This window comes from Vitis vinifera, chromosome 7 (genome assembly GCF_030704535.1).
Source record: "Vitis vinifera cultivar Pinot Noir 40024 chromosome 7, ASM3070453v1".
NCBI classification, from domain to species: domain Eukaryota; kingdom Viridiplantae; phylum Streptophyta; class Magnoliopsida; order Vitales; family Vitaceae; genus Vitis; species Vitis vinifera.
In genome coordinates, this window is record NC_081811.1 from 12,355,432 (window position 1) to 12,378,577 (window position 23,146).

General features: G+C 32.8%; 1 protein-coding gene and 1 long non-coding RNA gene across 2 annotated transcripts; both read left to right on the forward strand.

The window, feature by feature from the left end:
* Window positions 1-2,540: 2,540 nt before the first annotated feature.
* Window positions 2,541-9,528, forward strand: LOC109122866 (uncharacterized). Its single transcript, XR_002030393.1, has 2 exons — window positions 2,541-3,024; window positions 9,164-9,528. It is a non-coding gene; the product is annotated as an uncharacterized LOC109122866 (long non-coding RNA).
* Window positions 9,529-18,744: 9,216 nt separating this feature from the next.
* Window positions 18,745-20,095, forward strand: LOC100250032 (trihelix transcription factor ENAP2). Its single transcript, XM_010654219.3, has one exon. The coding sequence runs from the start codon at window positions 18,874-18,876 to the stop codon at window positions 19,720-19,722; it is 849 nt and encodes a 282-aa protein (XP_010652521.1). The 5' UTR covers window positions 18,745-18,873; the 3' UTR covers window positions 19,723-20,095.
* The last annotated feature ends 3,051 nt before the right edge of the window (window positions 20,096-23,146 follow it).

The following is a 23,146-nucleotide window of genomic DNA, read 5'->3' on the forward strand; positions in this document are numbered from 1 at the left end:
CATTTTTTTTTTCTAAATTTAATAAAAATAAATATAATTTTAAATAAATAAATATTATAAATTTGTATAATTTATTTTAATGATTTTTTTTCACTTTATATGTGTTAAAATAGGGAAAATAAAAAATAAACTAAAATAATTTTATATTAATTATATATTTAAATGGATAAGGTAATATGTCAAGGAAAGAGACATGTACCTGAAAACACCAACCCTGTTGTCATCCTTAGTTTAAATAATAGTTTTTAAACATACCAAAAACCTACATTTTGTTTGATTAATAAGTTAGTTTGACTCAAAATTCTAGAAACAAAATCTTCTTTAATATCAAATAATGATATCTAAAACAATATTCTTGAAATATTAAAGATAAGCTTCATTATGGTCAAACAAAAATAGGCATCCATCTCCTTCTAGATACGATTTTCTCTTTAAGAAAATTTTTGATTTCACCTTCAAATTTTTATTGATTTTAATAAAAAATAAAAAATGATGTGGATAGAATCTCTAAAATGTCCAATACGTATTCCTTTTGTAGTCATCGATCAATGGCTTAAGTATCAAATGAAGAAATTGTTGAAGATTTGATTTTGCATGAGGTTAATTTGAATCTTACCATATATGGTTGATCAAGTCTTGAGACTTGATGTAACTTGAACCTTGACTTGTTTTGAGCCTTAGGTTTGACTTGAATAATGCCAAAAAGCTTGATTTTGGATCAAGTATATCTATTTATAGATTTGAATTTTGAAGGTTGAACCTAAAAACTTAAAAGATCTTAACAATTAAAAGGTGCTTTGAAGAAACTTTGTTGAATCTCTTTTGAAAACTCTACCTTAACTTCTACTTTATGAATTGTCTTTTGAAGTTGGCTAAAATTTTTCCTTTGAATTATGCTTTGAAAACTTTAGAATGAGGCTTATTTATAGCGAAGTGAAGTGTCATATTTAAATATCTATTTTTTTATCTCTTACAAAGACCACATTTCGAAGATTCAAAAGACCACATTTGGCTAATTTGTGAAATATTATTTTTAAATTTAAAATGATATTTAAGATGATTTGGAAGACTATATTTAATAATTTTCAATTTGTTTCTCAATAACAATTGATAAATTAGTTTTTCTATAATCAAATTCATTTTTTTTTGTTTATTCTAACCATTATATCTTAATTTCCATAATAAATGTTTTTTTATATTTGAATAGAAGAGAACTTTTCTTTCCTTTATGTGGAGCCTATATGACACATGACATTATTTTACTGCTAAAAAATTTATATTATGTGAAGATTTTCATTCAGCCACAATTTGAATTAATAATAAGAATTTGATTTTTACTATTGATCAATAAATAACTTGATTTGACTTGTAAATTATAGAAGGTTAAATTTTATCCTCCTACAAATACTTTCTCAAAAAGTTTTCATGAACATAAGTTGAATATAGAAACTAAACAACTTTTTGAACTTTAACTTTTTTCCTCCTTCAACAGAGTTTTAACTTGAGTGGTATAGAACATGCATTCTATTTGAATTTTTTTTTTTTAAAAAATTGAAATATTTTCCATGTCGCCTACATATACGAAAAGGATCTAGTCATAATGTAGTTTAAGGAACTTTTTTTAATGCTCTTACTTGGAAACATAAGGTAAACACCTAAGAGAGAAGGAGAAGTGAATTGGGTATTAGTCTCTTTTTGCTTTTAACAAATTTTAACTTAGATGATTCTCGGTTCCAAAAGACCTTCCATGATCATTAAGAAATGCCTCATTTTTTAATAATCCTTCAAGTGACACTTTGAGAATCCAAAAATAATACTTCACACTTAAATTCCTTCCTCATAAGGACACAATGAATTAATTTTTTGAATCGAATTCCTAGTTTACAATTTTGGGTCACGGAGTATAAATGAAACTAAAATTGAGATGTACTACATGAATAAGTAAATCTATGAATCAAGATCACTCGAAAACACTTTCACAATGAATAATAATTAATGTTTGGTTATTGGAAGAACATAATGAGAGTTAAGGAGCCTTCTTTGGTTATTTTGGAAAAAAATGAAAATTTTAATTAAAAAATTCCTAACTAGTTTCACTCCACACAAGTAATCACACCAAGCCCTCTTTGGTTATTCTTTGGATATTGAGAGGGTGTCATTTACAATGGGTTCTTGCTTCCAAACAAAAAAGGAAAAAGGGAAAAGGGAAAAGGGAAAAGGGGCAGGTGATTAAGGTTTCACCATTTTTTTTTTTTTTTTTTGGGGGCATAAATTTTGATTGTGAAAGATGTGGACTGAAAATCATAAATGGTGATTCTTTTCTTGCAGTTGACATTTTTTTTTTTTTTTCTTAAATCCAAATACTAGTGGACAATGACATAAGAATGAAGTAGAATCATATACCCAATTATCGGTGCCCTCTGTTTGGAATATTCTTTATTTGTTTGTTGTTGATAATTAAGAGGTCCATGTGTATATCAATGTGCGTCTCTCTAGTCTCTACCACTATTGGGGTGCTTATCTCTCTGTTGCCTATAGTATCTGTCAGTGGGTTGATTTCATTTGAAGGCAAATGGTGCCCTCAAAACCTTGAAAGATCCATTCGGATAACCTCCTATCTGTATCCATCCTACTTTCTCTTAATATGAGACCAAGATTGCTGAGGAAAAGCATCAAACTACACAGTGAATTTAGGCCAAACACAATAAGTTACAAGAATCCCAAGTGAGGAGCCATGGATTGTGGGCTACTTATGTGAAAAGCTAGTTCTTGTTTACAAATATAGTCGGAAACCCGTTTTTCTTTAATATAGTTTTTAAATGCAGATGAGAGGTTCTTTCATAGCTTCATTGAAAAGCCTACTATTCTTACCTCCTTCTATTTTGCTAATAGGAGCTTCCTTTGGTAATCTAATTCATATTTTTTTTCAAAAATTGTAAATGTATCCTTGCTTAGCATCTTTGTTCTTTGAAGTTCTCAAGTCTACAAGGATATATCTTTCCTGCCTATAAGCAATAGTTTCAGGTATGCCTACAACTCACCTATTGATTAAGTTTTTAAATTTCAACATCTAATTACTACATGGAGTAGTTCATACGCATTTCTGAAATTTATTGGACAATTGTACAAGTTGATTAGAAGGTCACTGCATCATGACCATTGATTTTCAAGTTGGACCATTTAGTTTTCACATTATTTAATTGTTCAGTAAAGTATGAAAAGAAAATTTAATCAAAATCCTCTCTCTCTCTCAATCTCTGATAAAGAAGGCAAATGAAACCAGAATTAGAAGATGGCCCATTTTCTGATGCTTGAAAATTTTCATCAACAATATTAGCTCTTCCTCTACTTTAAAAGCCCTCAAGGTTAATCACTGGAACCTGGAGTTGAGCACCAGCTGCTGTAGGCACTTGGCAGATCCTCTGGTAGGTGAATGAAAATAGTTGGGATCTTGACCACCCTACAATCTGCCAGTCCCTTCACCCCAGCCTTTGTTTCATTATACTCTCCTGTACTTTTCTTTCCCTGTCATAGTTTGAACCCCTTTTTTGAATTCAATTCTCTGCTGCAGGAGAGAACTTCCATTATGGCCTACAGATGTTGATTAGCAGCAGAGATTATGCTCTATTCTCTGAAACAGTTTCATAGTTTAGTACCTTTATTCAACTACAAAAATAAAAAATTCAAACTAGAGTTCAATATAATACCAATTGGTATGTTACTATTTTTCTTTCAAATCTATACCATATATAAAATCACAAAAAATTTATGAACATTTTAATTCCTCAAGTAACTCAGTTATATCATTATAACACTCATTTTTCCTTAACATCCCCATGGAGGACACCACCCTAAATTGCAGCTCCCATTGCAACAGCCTTATCAGGGGCTAACACCTTTGCTTGGACTCTTGCTAAAGATCTCTGCTACTACTTCTTGTACCTTAGGAACATGGGTCATCCCTCAAACAAAAAGAACTTCATCAACCTCCTTGACTGATATTCCTGCATCCTTCAAACAACTCTTTGCATGGATTTCTTGTTCTCTCAATCAAATTGTCCACCAAAGCCTCAAAATTTGTTATGGTCAGGGTGATATTTAAATGTTTTGCACCAGAAGCATTAGTAGTTATGAATGGTAGTTTGATATCAGTATGGGATGTAGATGAGAGTTCTATGTTTGCCTTTTCAGCTGCTTCTCGAAGCCTCCGCAAAGCAAGTCTGTCCTTTGTCAGATCAATTCCTTTAGTTCTCTTGAACTCGCTCACCAAGAACTCTAATAGATCATCGTCAAAGTCCTCCCCTCCTAAAAAGGTGTCTCCATTTGTTGTTTTAACCTAACACAGAGATAGTTAATCAATTGAATTGCCCAAAGAAAGAAGAATAATATCACATTGAATAGCAATAGATCGCTACCTCAAACATGCCATTAGATATTTCCAAAAGTTCCACCTCCAAGATCGAAAACAGCAATGAGACCTTCCTTGTTATTTAACCCATAGGAAAAAGCAACAATAGTTGGTTCATTAATAATCCTTTGCACACCCAAACCTACTATCCGCCCAACATGTCTTTGTGAGTCATTAAAGTAAGCTGGAACTGTAATAACAGCTTTAGACAAAATTTTCCTGAGGTAAGCCTCTGCAGTTTTTTTCATCTTTGTGAGTACAAATGCCCCAATCTGACTAGGGGAATACTACTACCTATTACTAAGATTTGCCCAAGCATCTCGATTGAGAGCTCTGTCTATCTTATATGGCACCGTCTTCATTTTTTTCTGTCTGAGGGTCATCAAATCATCTCCTAATCAGACATTTAGTTCCAAAGAGAGTGTTTGTTGGGTTGGTCATGACTTGACCTTTTTTATATCCCTCAGTCCTATCACACTCATTACCCTATTTCATTTATGGAATTTGACACCTTCCCCATTTTCATAATTTGTTTTACTTGGCTTTCATAATATTTTCATCTTTTTCAAATTACATTACAGCCACTTTGACTCTAGTGGGAAAGAATTTGTGCTAAGGGTAATTTTTCTTCTTGACAAAAAACCTAATTAGTAACCTTTCAGCTCAAGGTTTAGAGCTTTGTTCCATGAGTTCATGCTGAAACCAAATGATAATTTATACCTTCAACTCAATCCAATCCTGTGGAACTGTATCTTCAAAGAGGCTCTCATTTGTTGATGCAACCAAAGCTTGCTGGCGTAGAACCTAGTTTTCTGCTTCGAGGTTGGACAAGCTCAATTCTAATCTATAAGTGAGCATAGAAGAGTTATTTGCAGAGTTAACTATACATGACTATCTGCTTTAGGGTTTGTTTTTTATTTATTTTATTTTTTCCTTCTCTTTATTTTTATTTTTTAAATAAATTTCCGGAGTTTGTCTTGATTGATATGGAATTCATAGCAAATTGGTTTACACTTTGTTGTAAGCTTAGTGTGATTCATACTTCAATGAAACTTCCCAACTTGAGGTGGAATTTGGAGCCTTTGGGTTAAAGGCTTGTTGGTAGGGGTGAGCATGGGACAGGGCAAGGTAATTAGAATGTACTATAATTAATAGAAGTTGTGCTTGCCTAGCCTGGCTTGATCTTGTGTCTTATCTCTTCAGCCTAAATGAGGCCTAAATATAAAATATACCAAAGTTATATTAATTTATGACGTAAAAATATGTACTAATGAATTGTCAATCAGATATTTAGAGATAATGAAAAACACCAACCTTAATGGCTATATATGGAGAAATTCAACTGCAAATTATGGAATATCTGCTTATGTCCATTTTGAGTTGGCACTATAGGATTGCTTCTGAAATTTAACAATAACTGCTCAAAGAAACTGCAGATGTCAGGAACAATGGAACACAAGCAATATTGGAAAGCACTATTAGTAAAGTTTGGCTTAGGAATCCCTAATACAGTTTTAAAATTCAACAAAGGAGCTATACAAATTCAACTAAATTAGCAATTGAAATGCTGATTGACTGCATTTTACAACAATATCCTTTTTGTAAGCAGTGATCTCCATTGAATGGCAGCAATGGTCCCCTGTTTAGCCTGTAGCAGGACATACCCCAATCTTTCATATATGATATACCCCTAAACTAGCTAGAATGGCACACCATGATCACATGAATAACTCCTTAAATTCGAGTCCCTGAGTACCGTTTCTATTTAGCTTGTTAGTTTAACTCTTTTCAAAAGCATGTACCAACTATTCTTTATAGTTGCAAACCTCTATTAGCTGGGTACAAATTAAAGCAACTCCCCCATGTAGATGCGAAATGAGTCTAGTCCCATAATGGTGGAAGGGGTTTTAGTACTTGTTGTAAGTGGATGGCAGGAGGTATCCTACATGTAAGGAGGAGGGAAGAGAGTATACCATTAGGAATAGAGACTTAACTAGACCTATCCCTTAGAGAATATGATTGTGGCGTGACTACTTCAAAATAGGGTTGACAATTTCACGGGTTTTTTAGGTCACCCACCCTGCCCCACCTCTATTAGGATGGGTATGGAACTTAGTGTTGGGAACCTTGGATTACTCCGTTCCCATGCCTTGGATCTCATAGGGTGCATGCATCTATCTTTAGGGCTCTTTAAATCTAATGCATCGAAAAATAATGGCTTCAAAAACCATTATAAAATAAAGATCTAGAGAAAAAGTGTTCATACCTGGATCTGGATGTTCCCATGTTAATTCCTTGCTATGAAGAACATGCGTAGAAAAAAATTGGAAAATCTCTCCTCATGCTACTACCCATGTGCACGTCCTGTGCACACAACTTGTGCATATCCTATGCAGTTCTCATGCGTGCGGCCTATGTGATTCCAATACGTTTCTCGTACACCCAAGATCTTCTACTTGATAACACTTTCTTCTGTCTAGACACTGAGATGGTGGAGATCTCAAGGGTGGAGGCTAAGGTTTTCTCTCTGGATTGAAAAGGGAGAATGACAAGACCTAGTAATAACCCTTAAAAGGGTATTTATAGGTTTCCTATTAGGCTTAAGTGACTTATGCCTACCATGAGCTTAGGTCACTTAATCTAGCCCAAAAAGGTTGTTAATTGATTAATTAACCATACAAGGCCTAATTAATCAATTAACCCAGTTTAGAGATACTACTCACTTATCCATGTGCAACCTTATGTAATTATGAAAATGCCCTTATACACAAAAGTGAACTAAAAACTCATCCAACCCTCATAAACCATGTCATCAAGGAATAAGAGTTCAAAGTGGGGACAATTGAGACCCATAGAAGTATTGGCCCCCTTAGAATCAAATTATGAAATTGACTTAACATCCCACTACAAAGAGTTAATTGCATTTCAATACCCTATGTATATTACAATAAGACGCCAAGTGCTCGGGTCTGTGACCTATCCATTGCATGTGCTCCATGAACTGGTGTCTATAATCTAATAAACTAATGCTATCACCTATCAAGATTACCTCTCAAATCCTAGAATTATATATCTCACTTATTATGTGATCAAATGACATATTCTAGCTCCAAGGAGCATATGTCAAATTTCACTAAAGGAATTACTATGACCATAGATTTCATGATCACATGCCTTTTGGATCACCCAAGGGGACACATTATCTCAATTCCATGAGATATCATGATGTCTTTATTGAGAATACCTATTGTCACCATCCTCTATCAATAGTGATTCAATCTATAAGGATATATGACCACTTTAGGGTCTCACTCATAGGTCAAAGCCTCTTGTTGATTTTGGTTCACAATATCCTCTCAAGGTTGAGAGTCCATGCAGTATAGTAGTTTGGTGACTCATGACAATTGATAGTCTTGTGTCATGATTCATCGTAAGTCATGTCCAGTATGCATCACATACATTAGTGCACTCACCATGGAAAACCCATCTCGACGGTCAAGACAAGTCATCCCACTAATTAAGAGGTGGTGCACTATAGTCTTTACTGGATTGTTTAAATCCATGAACCGACTGTGGACAACTTATCTACTTACAAGAAACCCATGACTTGTATCTTTTGTGCAACTCCTAATGCACCCAAGTCATGTACAATGTAAAAAACATAGGCTAATTGCTCAAACCAATGTCAATAAACCAAAAAGATAGCAAGGGGACAATTAAGTTTAACCTTGTTACATCATGTCTTACTTTTAAGGGCTCAATTCCAACACTTAGTAATCGGGGATGGGATGGGTTTGAGTTTATTTTTTAAAACCTGGATCGAGTTTAGGTTTTGTAATAATCCGCCCTACTCCGAATATAAAATTACAAGTTTACCTTTTACATCTTATAAAATACCAAAAAACTCCACCTATAAATATTTGTTTCCTATATCATCTTTAGGGTTTCTCCCACTCAATGCAGAAATCTCCTCTGCTTACTATACTCAAATGTTTTTTTTCCTAGACTGATTTTTCCAACTAAAAAATTTTCTATCTCATATTTTGAGTCATTAGAAGAGACAAGAAATAGAGTTCACAACTTGTGGAGACGACTCATCTAGCTTCATTTTTTGCTTTCTCGAAAGGCAAAGAAAACAAAACTAAAGCTCACATAGAGCACCAAAATCTAAGGACTAAAGGCTTTGGTTTTGTTTGGATTCCTTTTTTTCTGGTAAAGAAACTCAAAGTTTCTAGGTTTTGTTTGCTCAAATCCCTCTTTCTTGTTCTTGCCTGAAATCTCCATGTAATTTTTTATTGTCAAAGCTAAACCGATTTGATTTAGTGGCTTCACATGCACGAAAGCAATGAATGATTTTATCTCTCCTTTATCAACTCATCAATTGTAAAAAAAAAATTCTAACTCTAACCCTAGTTTGAAATCCATAATCATTTTTTTTATAATTTTTATTTTCATATTTATTTTCAAATTTTCCATTTCACATAGATTTCATTTTAATGCTATTTAGAATTAGCAACTCCATATTTTTGTGTATTGCGTCATTGTATTGTATAATTTTTTTTCTCTATATGTTTTATTTGGTTTCCAAGAAAGTGTAAGAAAAAATAGAAATGAATTAAAAGTTGGAATAATAGATTTTTGTTCTATTTTTGGGGTCTATTTATGTGGTAACAAAGACTTATTTATATGGGGTTTACTTGGGTTAGTTTGAATGTAAATAAGATTCTCTGATTGATTTGAATGATTTAATTATAGGCTTTACTTCATATTAAGAAAAATGTCATAAGAAGAAGGGGAAAACTTTTTCATACCAAGTGCGGGTTCAAATCCAAGTATAGGTGGTACTTCAACTACTGATGGAACATTGGGATCTAAAAGAAGAAAATTGACTTCGGTTGTTTGAAATGATTTTGATGAAGTCATAGAAGATTGACAAGATTATGCTATTTGTAAACACTATAAAGGAAAGCTCAAGGCTGATAGTAAGAATAAGACAAAATATTTACATGTATATGTGGATAGGTGCATGAAACAAAGAAATGTTGATATCAATAATTATTAGCAGTGGGGAGAGAAAGTCATGGAAAAATTCAAATTGGTGGTTTCACCTTTGATCAAGATATCTTAAGAAAGAAGCTTGCATGTGCAATTATATTGCATGACTATCCATTTTCAATTGTTGGCCATGTAGGGTTTAGAGATTTTACTACTAGTCTCCAACATTTGTTTAAGATAGTTTTCTGTAATACAATTAAAGGTGACATAACAAAGATTCATGATGTTGAGAAAGGGAAAATGATTAACTACTTAGAGAAACTTGAAAGTAGAATTGCAATCACAACTAATATGTGGACGTCAAATCAAAAGAAAGACTACATGGCTATCACTGTACATTACATTTATGAGTCTTGGTTACTGCAACATCATATTGTAAGGTTAGCTATGTTATTTATTTATTTAGTTTTAACTTCCTAAGTGTTTTTTTATTTGATCCTTTAAGGATATCTCTTGTATTAATGATATATATATTTTTAATGTGGGTTTGTTTATTTGCCTCCACACACAAAAGAAGTTCTTTCAAATGTGTTAATGGATTTCTTGTTAGATTAGAATATAGATAGAAAAGTATCTACAATTATTGTTGATAATTTCTTAAGTAATGACAGAATGATTGATATCCTTGTGGAGAAATTATCTTTGAGGGGTTCACTTTTATTGAATGGAAATTTTTTTCACATGTGATGTGCAATACATATCTTGAACTTAATTGTGAATAAAGGTTTGGATGTCATTGGAGTAGAAATTAAAAATATTCGTGTATTGCATATTGGTTGGCAACACTATCAAGAGTGGAAAAGTTTGAAGATGCAACTTGTCAATTGTCCATTCCATGCAATAAGAAGTTAAGTCTTGATTGTAAAACATGATGAAATTATACATACTTGATGTTATCAATAGCTATAAAAATATAAAGATGTGTTCCCATGTTTGAAGCAATGTGAAAAACACTATATGTTTGTGACATTAGAGGAAGGATGGAATATGGAAAAAGAAATATGTGGAAGATTAAAATTGTTTTACAACACAATAGAGTTGTTCTCAGGGCAAAACTATTCCACTGCAAATACTTTCTTCATCAAAGTGTGTGAGATCAAAGAGGCATTGTATGATTGGTTGATTTGCTCAAATGATGTTGTGAGAACGATAATATTATGTTGTAAAAGTCTGACAAGTATTGGAGTGGGTGTCATATTGTGATGGCAATAACATCTATATTTGACCTAAGATACAAAATGAAGATTTTAGAGTTTTACTTCCCAATAATGTATGGCTCTGAAGCTTTAAATGAGATAGAAAAAGTTTATGGAATGCGTTATGAGTTGCTTTCTAAGTACCAATCAAAGTCTAAGTTGGGGCAAAAAACTTCATCCTATGGCACTTCATCAAGTTCAACTCTTTTGGAGTTCAATTATGATGAATAAGATCCTCTTTCAAAGTTTGACTTATTTGTTCATAGTACCATTGGAGAAAGTCATATGAAGTCAGAGTTAGATTATTACTTTGAGTAGTCTATTCTACCAAGGACTTTAGCTTTTAATGTCTTAAGTTGGTGGAAGACAAATGGTATACTTTGTAGATGATTGTTCGAAACATCTATGCTATTCCATATCAACAATTGCATTAGAGTTAGCCTTTAACACAGGTGGCAGTATGGTATTAAAACATTGTAGTAGGCTTCATCCATATACTTTGGAGGCCTTAATGTGTGCTCAAATTTGGTTATGAAAGGAAATAAAAGGTAACCAATTTACAAAATTATCAATTTTATGAATGGTTTTATATTAAAATATTTAGTAAAGTTACTTATATTTTTTTGGGTTTTGTTTTCTTTTTTTTTTACTAGGAGATTCTTCAATTCATGACTCATAGCTCCAACTCACAATTATGGATGGATGATGATTCACTTGTGCTTTAGGTTTTTGACTTGAGATGATGTTAGAGACATATTTTGGGATGTTAACAATTTCTTTGTAATGTCTTTTTTTATTTATTTTTCAATGTTGTTAGGTTTATGGATATCTTTTAATTTTGGATGTTGTATTTTGGGATGACACGTATGTTGAACTATTAATCACTACCAATTTCATTGTCAATCTTAATTGGATTGGTTTTATAAGTACAATGGTTGCAAATGTTGCTTTTACCTACAAAATTCTATATTTAAAGAAAGCAATGGTAAGATCTTTCTTGATGAAAGTGGTCGTGCGGGCTGGGGTGGTTAAAACTTAAATTATTTGCTTGTCTTTCATCTTTGAATGTATTCAATCTTTTTAAACCGAATTCTTTCCAAGAATGTAGCCTTAATTTACCCTTGTTTATGCAACAAGTACCATGGAATCTAATGCGGTTTAGCTCCAAGAAGTACCATGATGTTTCATTACACTCATATTTTGGTTGTTTCTACTGCTTGTCGGTCTTATTGATTTGAAATATTCACTTTGATCCTATACCCTGCAAAATGGTTACTATTTCACTAGTGGTGATTTTTTTACTTCCTCATTTTTCGTTCCCCTATTTGACTAGGTTAGTGATAACTCTTATGAGTTTTAAAACTTATAGCTACATAGTTTTCATCTTTGTATTTTTTTATTGTTGTTGCTCCACTACTGCTTGTCTGTTACAATACAAGGAATTAAAACAAATGTTTTTTTGTTACATATTGCAGCCTTTATTGGAAACTATAAAGAAGAAACTTTCACAACTTTTTGGTTATGTTTGCCTTCATCAATGCACTCTTGCTTATTTCTTTTATGGCTTGTTATCTTCAATTTTTTTTTTTTTTTAATGATTTTGGGTTTTGTTTCATGCTATAGTTCTTAATTCAAATGAGGAGTTCATTTTATGCATGATCAAGTTGTTCCTTACTTTAGAAAGGAAAAAGCAAAACATAGGTATACATTGGTGTTTGGGTGAAGTTCTTTTTTTTTTCTCTTCATCATCTTTGTTTCTTTTTTCCTATTTAGAATGGAAAAATCAAATCACATGCATAAACCTTGTTGGGTTTAAACATTACAACTGTTCTATTCTTGTAATTTGAGGGGGAAAAAAGCTTACCTAGACATTACAACTATTCTATTCTTGTAATTTTGAGGGGAAAAAAAGGTTACCTTCTTATAGTCTGCATAAGTTGATTCTAGATAGATTGTTTTTGCTATGTGGATGAAATGCTATGAGATAGATCCCAAGACATAATTAATAGGTATGATGCATGTCTTATATTTCTATGCTTTAACATGATGTCATAATAATTATAATCAAAGCCCTGAAAGTTTAGGTAATGTGAATTATAGTTAGTTGAAATTACAGAAGGACAAAATTTTTTGAAAATTTTTTAGAGGAGAAGAATTAGTATGCATCAAATACTTGTTTATGAATCCTAATTATTTTTTAGGCATTGCCTTTAGAATAGAGGACGTGTTCATGTCCATCATTTTAGTGAGAAACAATGCACTATTTCTAATTAAGTGGCTAGCTCCAATTTAACATTATTTATTAGAAACTGTATTAAGTTTAAAAACTTCTCACAATATGAGAATAAATGAATCTCATGAATAAGTTAATGTGGACGATCCGGTCAATTGAACAATGAATTTCAATAGAATTTATGGTGTTTAACAATTCTTGTATTTGCACTTCTCCTCTTTATATGCATACAATATTTTTACAATTTGTTTGATACATAAGATCTTTTTATTTCTATTAGTAAAAGTAGTCATGTCTATTCTTTAGGTTGCCAATCATCTCATCTTTGGATGTATAGGGTACATGACTCACAGAAAGCCATTGTATGTGGCTATTGCTCAAAGGAAAAATGAAATTTTTGCCAATTTGATTAATGGATAAAGTCTTCTCCTAATTACATGCACTCTTTTTTCCATTTTGCTTTATTTTATGGGTTAGATTTTGTCAAATCATCAACTATTGCTGTAAAAATAATTATAGTCAATTCATTTAGAAAAGTGAACAAGTATCTTGTTTATGCCATTGTCTTTAATGGTTGAGATGTAATTGACTTTCTTATATTTCTTTAACTTTCCTTCTACAGAACAAATGCTTAATACTCCTAAACAGCACAAGAAAAACAGGGTGGGACAAATGGGTATATTCAACCACAAGGTGGTGGTCACTCTACTTCATTTATGCCACATTTGCAGTAACTAACTCAACTAGTGATTTCACCGAAAGATTCAATCAATCAACAAGTTTTTCCATATCTTTCTTCATGCTATTATTTCTTCTCACTATGTTTGGTATGGTGGAGCTTTTCACTTGCTGCAATTATTGATGAATTTAATGCATTATTCAATCCTATATGTAACTCAAGTCACTTATCAGTCTTCATTTTGCTTGTTTGTTGCTCCCTACATTTCATACATGTTGCATGACTACTCGAGCATGGTTTATTTGGATACCCTATTTAGGTCATCTAATTCCCATATGATATCATGAGGGTTTTTTTATACATTATTGGAAACATTCATTTGGCTTTATTGGAGATAGACAGACTTGTTTGAACTAAATTGTTTTAAGATATTTGCTAGTCTACAATAGGAAAGATATTCAAATATGTTTTATCATAGGAAAGGCTTTTGGATATGTCCTACCATAAAAATTAATATCCAAATCTTTCTTAATCATGTACTACCTTTAAAGTAATGGGTTGACTTTCTTTCTAATGCACAATGTAAAAGGAAATTGATTGAATTTTCTGCTATTCTTTTCTTACTTTCTTAAGATTAGTAGATTAGGATTGTTTGCTTTTAGCATGTGGCATTGTTATAAGTTGTGGGAGCTTTTGCTTAACTTTGTCCACCTAATTGCATGATAAAAAGTATATATATTTGATGCTTGTAGCAAATAGTTAGTATTTCTTTCTTATTTAGCAACTTAAGTGAGTAAATAGTACACACCATCCACTTGTATTCTTACCCTATTGCTAGTTCAGGGTGTCACAATGTGCCAGAATAGCCAATTGCCTTGCAAAATTCCTAGTTGTTTTTATTTCTTTTATTTTCTATAGCCACCTGTATAACTTATATTCGATTTTGTTCCTTTTAGGCGACTCTAAAGGCATCATGGGTTCTGAATCTAAACAATAACAAATATTTCTCAGGACCATATAGTATGGACCATTTCCTTTGTATCTTGAAACTTTTGCCTATATTTGCTAATTAATAAAAGCGCATGCGTTTTTATTACCTCCATGTAGGAGAGGATGTTGTCTTCATTACTAATGATTAGCACATTACTCTTCTGCCATGCCACCTAAAATCAATGTACCAATCTAGGGGAATTTAAAGAAATGCCAAGGTAAAAGGGTGTTTGATTTTACTAAAAAGTGAAGCATTTAGAATTCTAGCCAACTCATAAGTCTCATTTCTTAAGGTTTGAGGTTTTGCTTGTTAAACTATGCCAAATAGCTTTTTACATCCACAACATTGCCTACCAAGGTAGATTTACTTTTCTGATTTTGCAATCCTCAATCTACCACATAGATTCAAGAGCTCTTTTGATTTTATGGACGAGTATGTATTATCAAACATTACATATTATATGAGTTTCATGAACTTTTCTTTGCTCTTACAAATTTAAAAGCATTTCAATTTTGTAGGTATGACAAACATGTGAAACAAAGGAAAATCAACTGGATGAAGATTGGAATACTAGAATAAGATAAAGTTGTAACCGTAAGCCTATACTACACCCAGGAACTTGTTTTTAGTAAAGCTAAAGGTGTGGAATTGGACAACATCATTTATAAGAAAACCATATATGGAATTGTGAACAGTATGAGTGGAATCCATCCATAAACAAACACATTGAAATTCATTACAATGCTGCAATTGTAAGCTTTCTAAGATTTTCTTTTGTTTTTGTTTTTTTCTTTTCTTAAATCACTAAATATTTATGGTTGTAGAAACCTAAACTTTAGGTCCTCTTTAGGTGATGAATGTAAAACCTTTGTTAGGACATAGAGTTTTGCTTATATATTGACAATTTTGTTCATTTAAAAGTTTGACCATAGAAGACTTTTTAGATAGTGACTTGCTCTCCATTGAAGATCAAGAGTTGGTGTTCATCCAATTGGGAAGTCACATGTACGTCTAAAAAGGTTTGACTTGTGACATATTAGCTCCTTTGAGGTAAAGAGAATCTGCTTTGTTTTTTTAACTTAAAATGAATTAAATTAATTTTTTGAAAAAGGTGGGATTGCTCAAGAGGCCTGGAGTGCTTAAGTGCTTAGGACTGTTCAAGTGATACTTACCGCTCAAGCACCCGAGGCACTCAAGCAACGGGTGAGTTGGCTCAAGCAGTCATGTTGATTTTACCAAGATTTTTCATGCAAATTTGATTTAGAACTCTTTCAAAACCAAACCTATTTGGGTTTTTGCCTATAAATACCCTCTCTTTTAACCCCTTGAGGGTAAAAGATCGAAAAAGATTGTAGAAGATTGTATTGAGATCATTGAGAGACCTTACATCCTTTAGAGAAGGTCTCCTAGTAGGAAAGCCTAAAGTGTTACACCATTCTCGATCTCTCATTCAAGGATTGATATTTGAATCTTGGTTTGAAGAGTTTCATCCCTTAGGCGAGATTGAAGTGATCCACTATAGATATTGAAGGTTATTGCGTTGCAAACATGAATCAAGTTATAGGTATTAGAGAGTAAGTCTTTAGGGTAAAATGGTTAAGTAAATTTGTATGACTAAAAAATATGTCACTAATGAATATGAGATCAAGAAGGTACCATTGGGACCCATAGGAAACTATTGGCTCCTTCAAAGTCTAATTTTAAAGTTTGACTCAACATTATACTACAAAGGGTCAACCGCACTCTAATACCCTATGATATTAGAACAAGATACTAAAAATCGGGTCCATGACCTACTATCCACTATATGTAGGCTCCTTATGAAGGAATAACTACCTAAAAACATGACATGATGTAATAAATAATTAGATTTTTATTATTTATTTAATAAAGTTTCAATTCACTTTTATCTATCCTATTTTCATGCACTATATCTTATAAGCACTCTGGGTTGCATCTTTTGCATTATACATTACTTGGATGCATTAGAAGTTGTACGGAAGATCTAAGCCACATGTTCCTTGCAAATAGATCACTTGTTCATAGTCGGTTCATAGGCTTAAACAACCCATTAGAGGTTGTAGTGCACCACGTCCTAATTGGCAATCCATAACATGTCACAGACCCGAGCACATGATGTCTCGTTGTTATTTTAAACTCATTTAAAAGTGATTTTAAAAAAAGCTAAAAGTGTTTTCTAGTAAATATATTTTTATTTATAATTTTTTACATTTACTAGAATCACGGTTAAATTGACTTTAAAAAAGCTAAAAGTGTTTTTTAGTAAATATATTTTTATTTATAATTATTAAAAAAGTTACAAATAAAATCACGTTTACTAGAATCACGGTTAAATTGACTTTGTATTGACATATGCAATTATCTATGAATTCATTGATTGTTAATAAGATCGCTCTACAAAAAGTCTTTTGTGCATTATAAAAGTTTTGATAAAAATTTCTTATTTATAGAAAAAGTTTATTTCAAATAATTGCATTGGATGAAAAATTTAGATAAGTAGTGCAATGCATTCTTTCAAAAGATGAATAAGATCATTCTTTTATCGGAAAAACCAATCATCTTACAAATTGATAATCTTTTTATAAAATTTTCAAACTAATAAAAAAAAAATCCAAGTGTATTGCTTATTGTCAGGTTTGAAATTTTGGTTTTTATCGTCAAAATATCGGCAAAAAATAAATTATCGGCAGTGACCGAAATGAAATCGGCCACGGATATCGGTGGGAGGAAAAATCGGCAAAATGTTAGAAAAACCACTGACATATCGATGAGATTTTGGTTAGGAAGCGACCGCGCATGGGGCAAAGGGTGGTCTCAAAAAATCACTGTAAGCTTGCCAAAAGGAGGAGCCAGCCCAGCACATTTCTTTTGATTAATACATATAACTATATATTATATGAATGCTCTTTTTAATTTTTTATAATTTAAAACATTTAAACAAATATAAATATTTATATTCATACTTATTTTTATAATAATTATTAACAATAAATATGAAAATAATATAAATTAATTAATATAATAATTTTTAAAATTTTAAAATAATAAAATGCATAGATACGTAGATAACATTAAATGTTATAATTTTCTTCTCATATTTAAATATTATATATTCTATTTAATAAAATTTGATACATTAATATATTTATTTTTATGTTTATCATTTAATTGACATATCAAATATTAAAAAAAATGAAATGCAATAATTTTAATATTATATATATTTCTTAAAATTATTTTTAATTTTAATAAAATATAAATTATATATTCATAACATCACCCGTTCGAATGTGGTTTGATCATCGGCACCGATTCGATTAGTAAACCCTGAACCAATAATTTTTTTGGTAATAATTTTTTTGGTTTAATGATTGGTCCAATTTAAAAAACATTACAAAAAATCATCGATAAATCATGGATTGAAAAATTCGTCAAAAAATTGGAGATTTTTTTAAAAGTTTTTTTTTATTCATTTTTAATTTTTAATTTTTTATTTTAAATTTATATTATCTTTTTATTTTAAACTATTTTTCATATTTGTCTCATTAGTCATATTTTAAAAAATTATTATCACTTTACTCTTAATTTTTTTTTATTTATCCTTTTAGTTTTAAAGATTTTTATTTTAAAATATTAAAAATATAATTTTAGTCCAAATTTTCTATAATATAAAAAAATTTAATGAAGTCCTAATATTTTATAAATTAAAATGAATTTGATAAGATAAATTATTAATAATTTTAATTATTTAAATAAATTAATATTAATAAAAAAATTGTTACCACATATTTATAATAAAAATTTAAAAATTAAATTTCAAATAAAATATTTTATATAAATCAGTTTAATTTTTTTATTTAAAATGAAACAAAACATATTTTAATAAAAGTATTTTTAATTTTTAAAATAAATGAATATAAATATATTAAAAAAATTTAAACTAATTTTTTTTATAAAAATGTGATAAATATTATCTTTAATCATATTTTTATCAATTATATTTATAAAATAAATCCAACATATATACTTACTCATTTTATCATTTATTTTTTTGTCTATCTATATTTATTCGATATTTTCGACATTTATGTAAAATTAAGTAACTGTATATCCGTATTTACTCTATTTATCTATTATCCAAATCCGTTAATATAGGGCGGATCCAGCCCACCTCCAGGTTCGGGTCCACTACCTCCCACCTACGCCCACCTGCCTCACCTTCCTCACCTCCCCCACTCACCCCCACCCCATTCCCACTTCCACCACCGCCACTGCTCACCACCACCACTAATGGCCACACCGTCACCACCACCACCATCATCCTCACCTCCAAACCGGCCCAAGAAAGCTCAACCCCTCCCATGGTCCCACCAAGAAACCACGCACCTCATCCAAGCTTACCAAGAAAAATGGTACTCCCTCAAGCGCGGCCAGCTCAAAGCTTCCCAATGGGAGGAAGTCGCCGTCACCGTCGCCGCCCGATGCAACTACGACGAGCCCTCCAAATCCGCCACCCAGTGCCGCCACAAAATCGAAAAGCTCCGTAAACGCTACCGCGCCGAAAAACAGCGCATCGTCATCGGCGCCGCCGCCTCCTCCTCCTGGCCATACTTCCATCTCATGGACTCCCTCGAACGTGGCCCCCTCCCCATCTCCGCTCAACCCATGTCCGTTCTCAAATACGAAAAAGCATACCCCTACTCTCACAACTGCAAACCCAATGACGATAATGTCGGCAACGACGATTACAGCAATTCTAGCAACGACGAAGATTCTGGGGCTCTCAAAACCAGGTCGCGCAGCATCAATTATATTCTGCAGAGGCCCGCTGTTGTCAACCGGTTTGCAGTAGACCCGAAATTGAACTGGAGTACAGAGCAGGAGGAGACGGGGGCGGTGGTGGTGGAGGGAGGGAAGGGCGTGGTTTGGGAGTTGGCGGGGGAGATGAGGGCTTTTGCGGAGAGGTTTGTGCGGATGGAGAATATGAAGATGGAGATGATGAAGGAAACAGAGAGGCGTAGAATGGAGATGGAGAGCAGGCGAATGGAGATGATTGTGGAGTCGCAGCGGAAGATTGTGGAGACAATTGGGAGGGCCCTGGGGTCTAATAAGAAGTTGAAGATGAGTCAAGAGATATGAAGGTTTATGTTCCCTTTCTCTCTCTGTGTTTAAGTTACAGAGTAGGAAAGTTTTTGGATGATAATAATTTGAATTAGGATGAATAATAGATTCTGTACAGTGAACTCTAGAAATAGCATGTTTTGAATAAGGTGGCTGCCTGATTCTTTAGAAAGTAAAATAGGGATTCTTTTTCATTCATCCCTTTCAATTAATGTCATCAAGGCTTGATGAGCACAAATCTTGTGGTTTTGACAGAAAATTTTGAGTTTATGTTAGTGGATTTTGTTCATTAGAAGAAAAGAGTATTGAGGATTTGTGTCACTGGGCACCTTTCAAATATCGATTCAATGTGTGCTCCATTTCAATGCATTTTCAATCAGATTCATTGTTATGGTTTTTCTTCTTGCAAATCCTATTTCCTGGCAACATATTTGTATATTTCTCAGTTTTTGTTTTGTACATCTTTTTATATCTTTTTTTTAACATTGAGTAATGTATTTTGTGTCATCAAGATAAGAAATGATCATATCTGAATGATGTGGCTCCTCTAAAGATGTGATCAGTGAGCTATTTGGTTTGGTTCCATTTGGACATTAGTTCTTCATTGATGTAAAGTCCAAGGATTGATTTGTCTATAACGGAAATGCCCTTGGTCCGATGAAGGAATGTCTCTTATTTCCTCTTTTCACCAGGTAGTGCTGTGAAGATTGTAAACGCAATAGAACTGTAAATTTGAGTAGTATGCAAGAAGAGGTTAACTCTTCTTACTAAAAATTTAAAAAGTAAAATGCTGAAAAGAACACCTGGTCCAACTTGGCATGCTGTGTATCTTGCTGCACTAGATTATATGTGGTATTAATTTTTTGATAGGCAATTAAGAATACACTGACTAACATCTTGTGGAGGGCTGGAACCTCAGTGCACATGTGTCAAGGAGCATTCGACAAGCAAAAAGGAAATCTAAGAAATATGGACTCCCATTGATCTTCCTGACCAGACAGTATTAGTTCTTACTAATAAATCTCCTCATCGACCAGATAAAGTATCCTCAACTGATATAAGCAACAACCAAGAAACATTGGAGAAGGGGAAATGAAAATCACCAAAGGCTTCTAGCCATAAAAAAGTATCGGGTCTGTACAACTAATCTAGTCCTATAAATCTGCATCTGTGCAAGGATTCAGCTGCTTGGAATACCTATTTGAGTGCAGAGCCAATCTCTTGGATGTCATGTAATCTTAACTTCCATTGCAACCTTTTGGATCATGAAATAAAAGAACTTACTCAGCTCATATTGACTTTAGGGAATGTCTATTTGTTATTCACTTTTCCGGATGAAAGGTTTTGGTCCTTGGCATCTTTTGGTCTGTTTTCAGTCAATTCTCTTTTTAAAAGCCCTTACTGTCTCCCCAACTTAGTCCCTTTCCACCTGCAAATTGTTTATCTTGAAATCTAAACCCCCTCTAAAAGTGAAGGCCTTCACATGGCTAGTGGCAAATGAGAAGGTTAATACAATGATTTGCTGCAAAAAAAGAGAGCTTATAAGGCTCTCAACCTAGTCATGTGTGGGAGTTGGGAATCAAGGCACTATGGTATCTATTCTATTTCTCTTCATCTCTTTGGGCATAGGCTTGTGCAACATTCAAGGATACTCCTTTGAGCATTATATGCTAGATTGGAACCTAACATGCAAATCTACTAGGCCATCTAAGGAGACACTTCCTATTTGCTCTCCTTTTCCAATGTGTGTTGTTAAGCTGAACTTTGATAGACATTCTATTGGTAATCTGGCACAACTAGAATTGGAGGAATGCTCATGGATTATCTTTGAACCATTAATACAAACATTCTTGAAACATGTTGGACAGGGACTAGCGATCCAGGTGGTGACTTTAGCTTTGGCCTTTCCTAAGCTCACGTGCAGCACTTAGATAACTAAAGCCACTTGTCTATGACACAAAGCTGAAGGTCCCTCCAATCTTTTAATAAAGGGAGATTTGAAGAAAGTCATATCTTGGTTGAAGGAGAAAAGAACAAGGATCATTGAACTTAGATAGCTGGGTCTGCCAAATCTTTGATATTGCCTCAGAGTTAAATGTTCTTTTGTTGGATTCCTTGCTTAGTTTATCTATTGGCATGTCCATTAGCAAAGAGGTAGAGCAAAACATTTGACTTCCTTTTCGGGAAGGTTCTGCTTCCAGGAAGAATTGATTTTTATAGTTATAATCTCTTTCTTATTTTTCATCAGGATGTTGTAATTTTTTTATGGGGAAGTCTTACCATTCCTTGCACCTAATTATTTCTTGACAATAAAATGTTTGTTTCTGATAGATAAAAAAGAAAGATCACCAAAACAGCTGCTGCATCTTTCCTTTTCTTCAGAGTTATTCAAAGATTCTCTGAAGTGTATCCTGTTGCCTAAGATGTCTTACCCTTTTTCCATCTCCAGTTGCTGCTGCTTCTTTCTCATCAGCTGAGTTTTCATGTAACCAAACAACTTTGGCTCCTTTTCACTCTTATAAGACTTTCTTTTTTAGCCTTTTTTTTTTCTTTTCTTAATAACCCGCATAAACTGTTAAGTTATTTTTTAGTCTTTTCTGTCTACATTGCCCTATCACTTGTGAACATATCACTGTTCAAACTTGCCATCCTTGGTTTTTGCATGACTTGTGCCACCCATCAGTAGGACATACCAGGAAAGTTTTATTGTCTCATGGGCTTCCAATTGTAAAAATGCTCCTCTTAGTTCAATAAATATGTTACAACATTTACTTAGCCCTTTAAACAATCAAGCATCTACCAAAGCTTCCTGAGAAGAAAATTCTGGAATAGACTGAGAAGCAGTATAGCGCTGTTAATGTGTAATAGAAGCCACTCTGACCATGCTGGTGACTTATTCCATGATTTCTGCATTACTTTTCTCTCAAAGGCTAACAATCTACGTTTGCTACATATACATAAATCCAGACATGTTCTGGCGTCTTGATTGTGTAGTAGGCATTTGCAGTAATGCTTGGCACTCTGAGTTGTTTACAAAAATGTTATTGGGAAGATTACAAAAAAATAATCAATAATACACCAGGACTCTTACTCATAATGGAGAAAAGAATTTAGTAGATGATCTTTTGAAGGTTGAATGCATGTAGGTGGTTGTTTGTTTGTTTGTTTTATTTTCTTTCTTCGCTCTTTTAGTTAGAAACACAGAATTCATTGGCCATGCTCAGGAACATGTTAGGAGGATTTAGATGCTCAATTCTACCGTCTCCTGTAATAATACTTTCACTCTTTTAGGCCATAGCTTGAATGCAAAAGTTTCATCTGACATTTTGGACCATTAGGACCAAGAGTTTTCCATGGGTTTTTTGGCAGTCTGATGACCTATAGCTGATTAAGTATTTTGCTTTTGAGCAGCATATTTGGAATTGAATAAACTTGGGGATTT

Bases quoted from the DNA above. Each gene is read 5' to 3' on its own strand.
- LOC100250032 (XM_010654219.3), top strand. From the start codon at position 18,874: ATGGCCACACCGTCACCACCACCACCATCATCCTCACCTCCAAACCGG.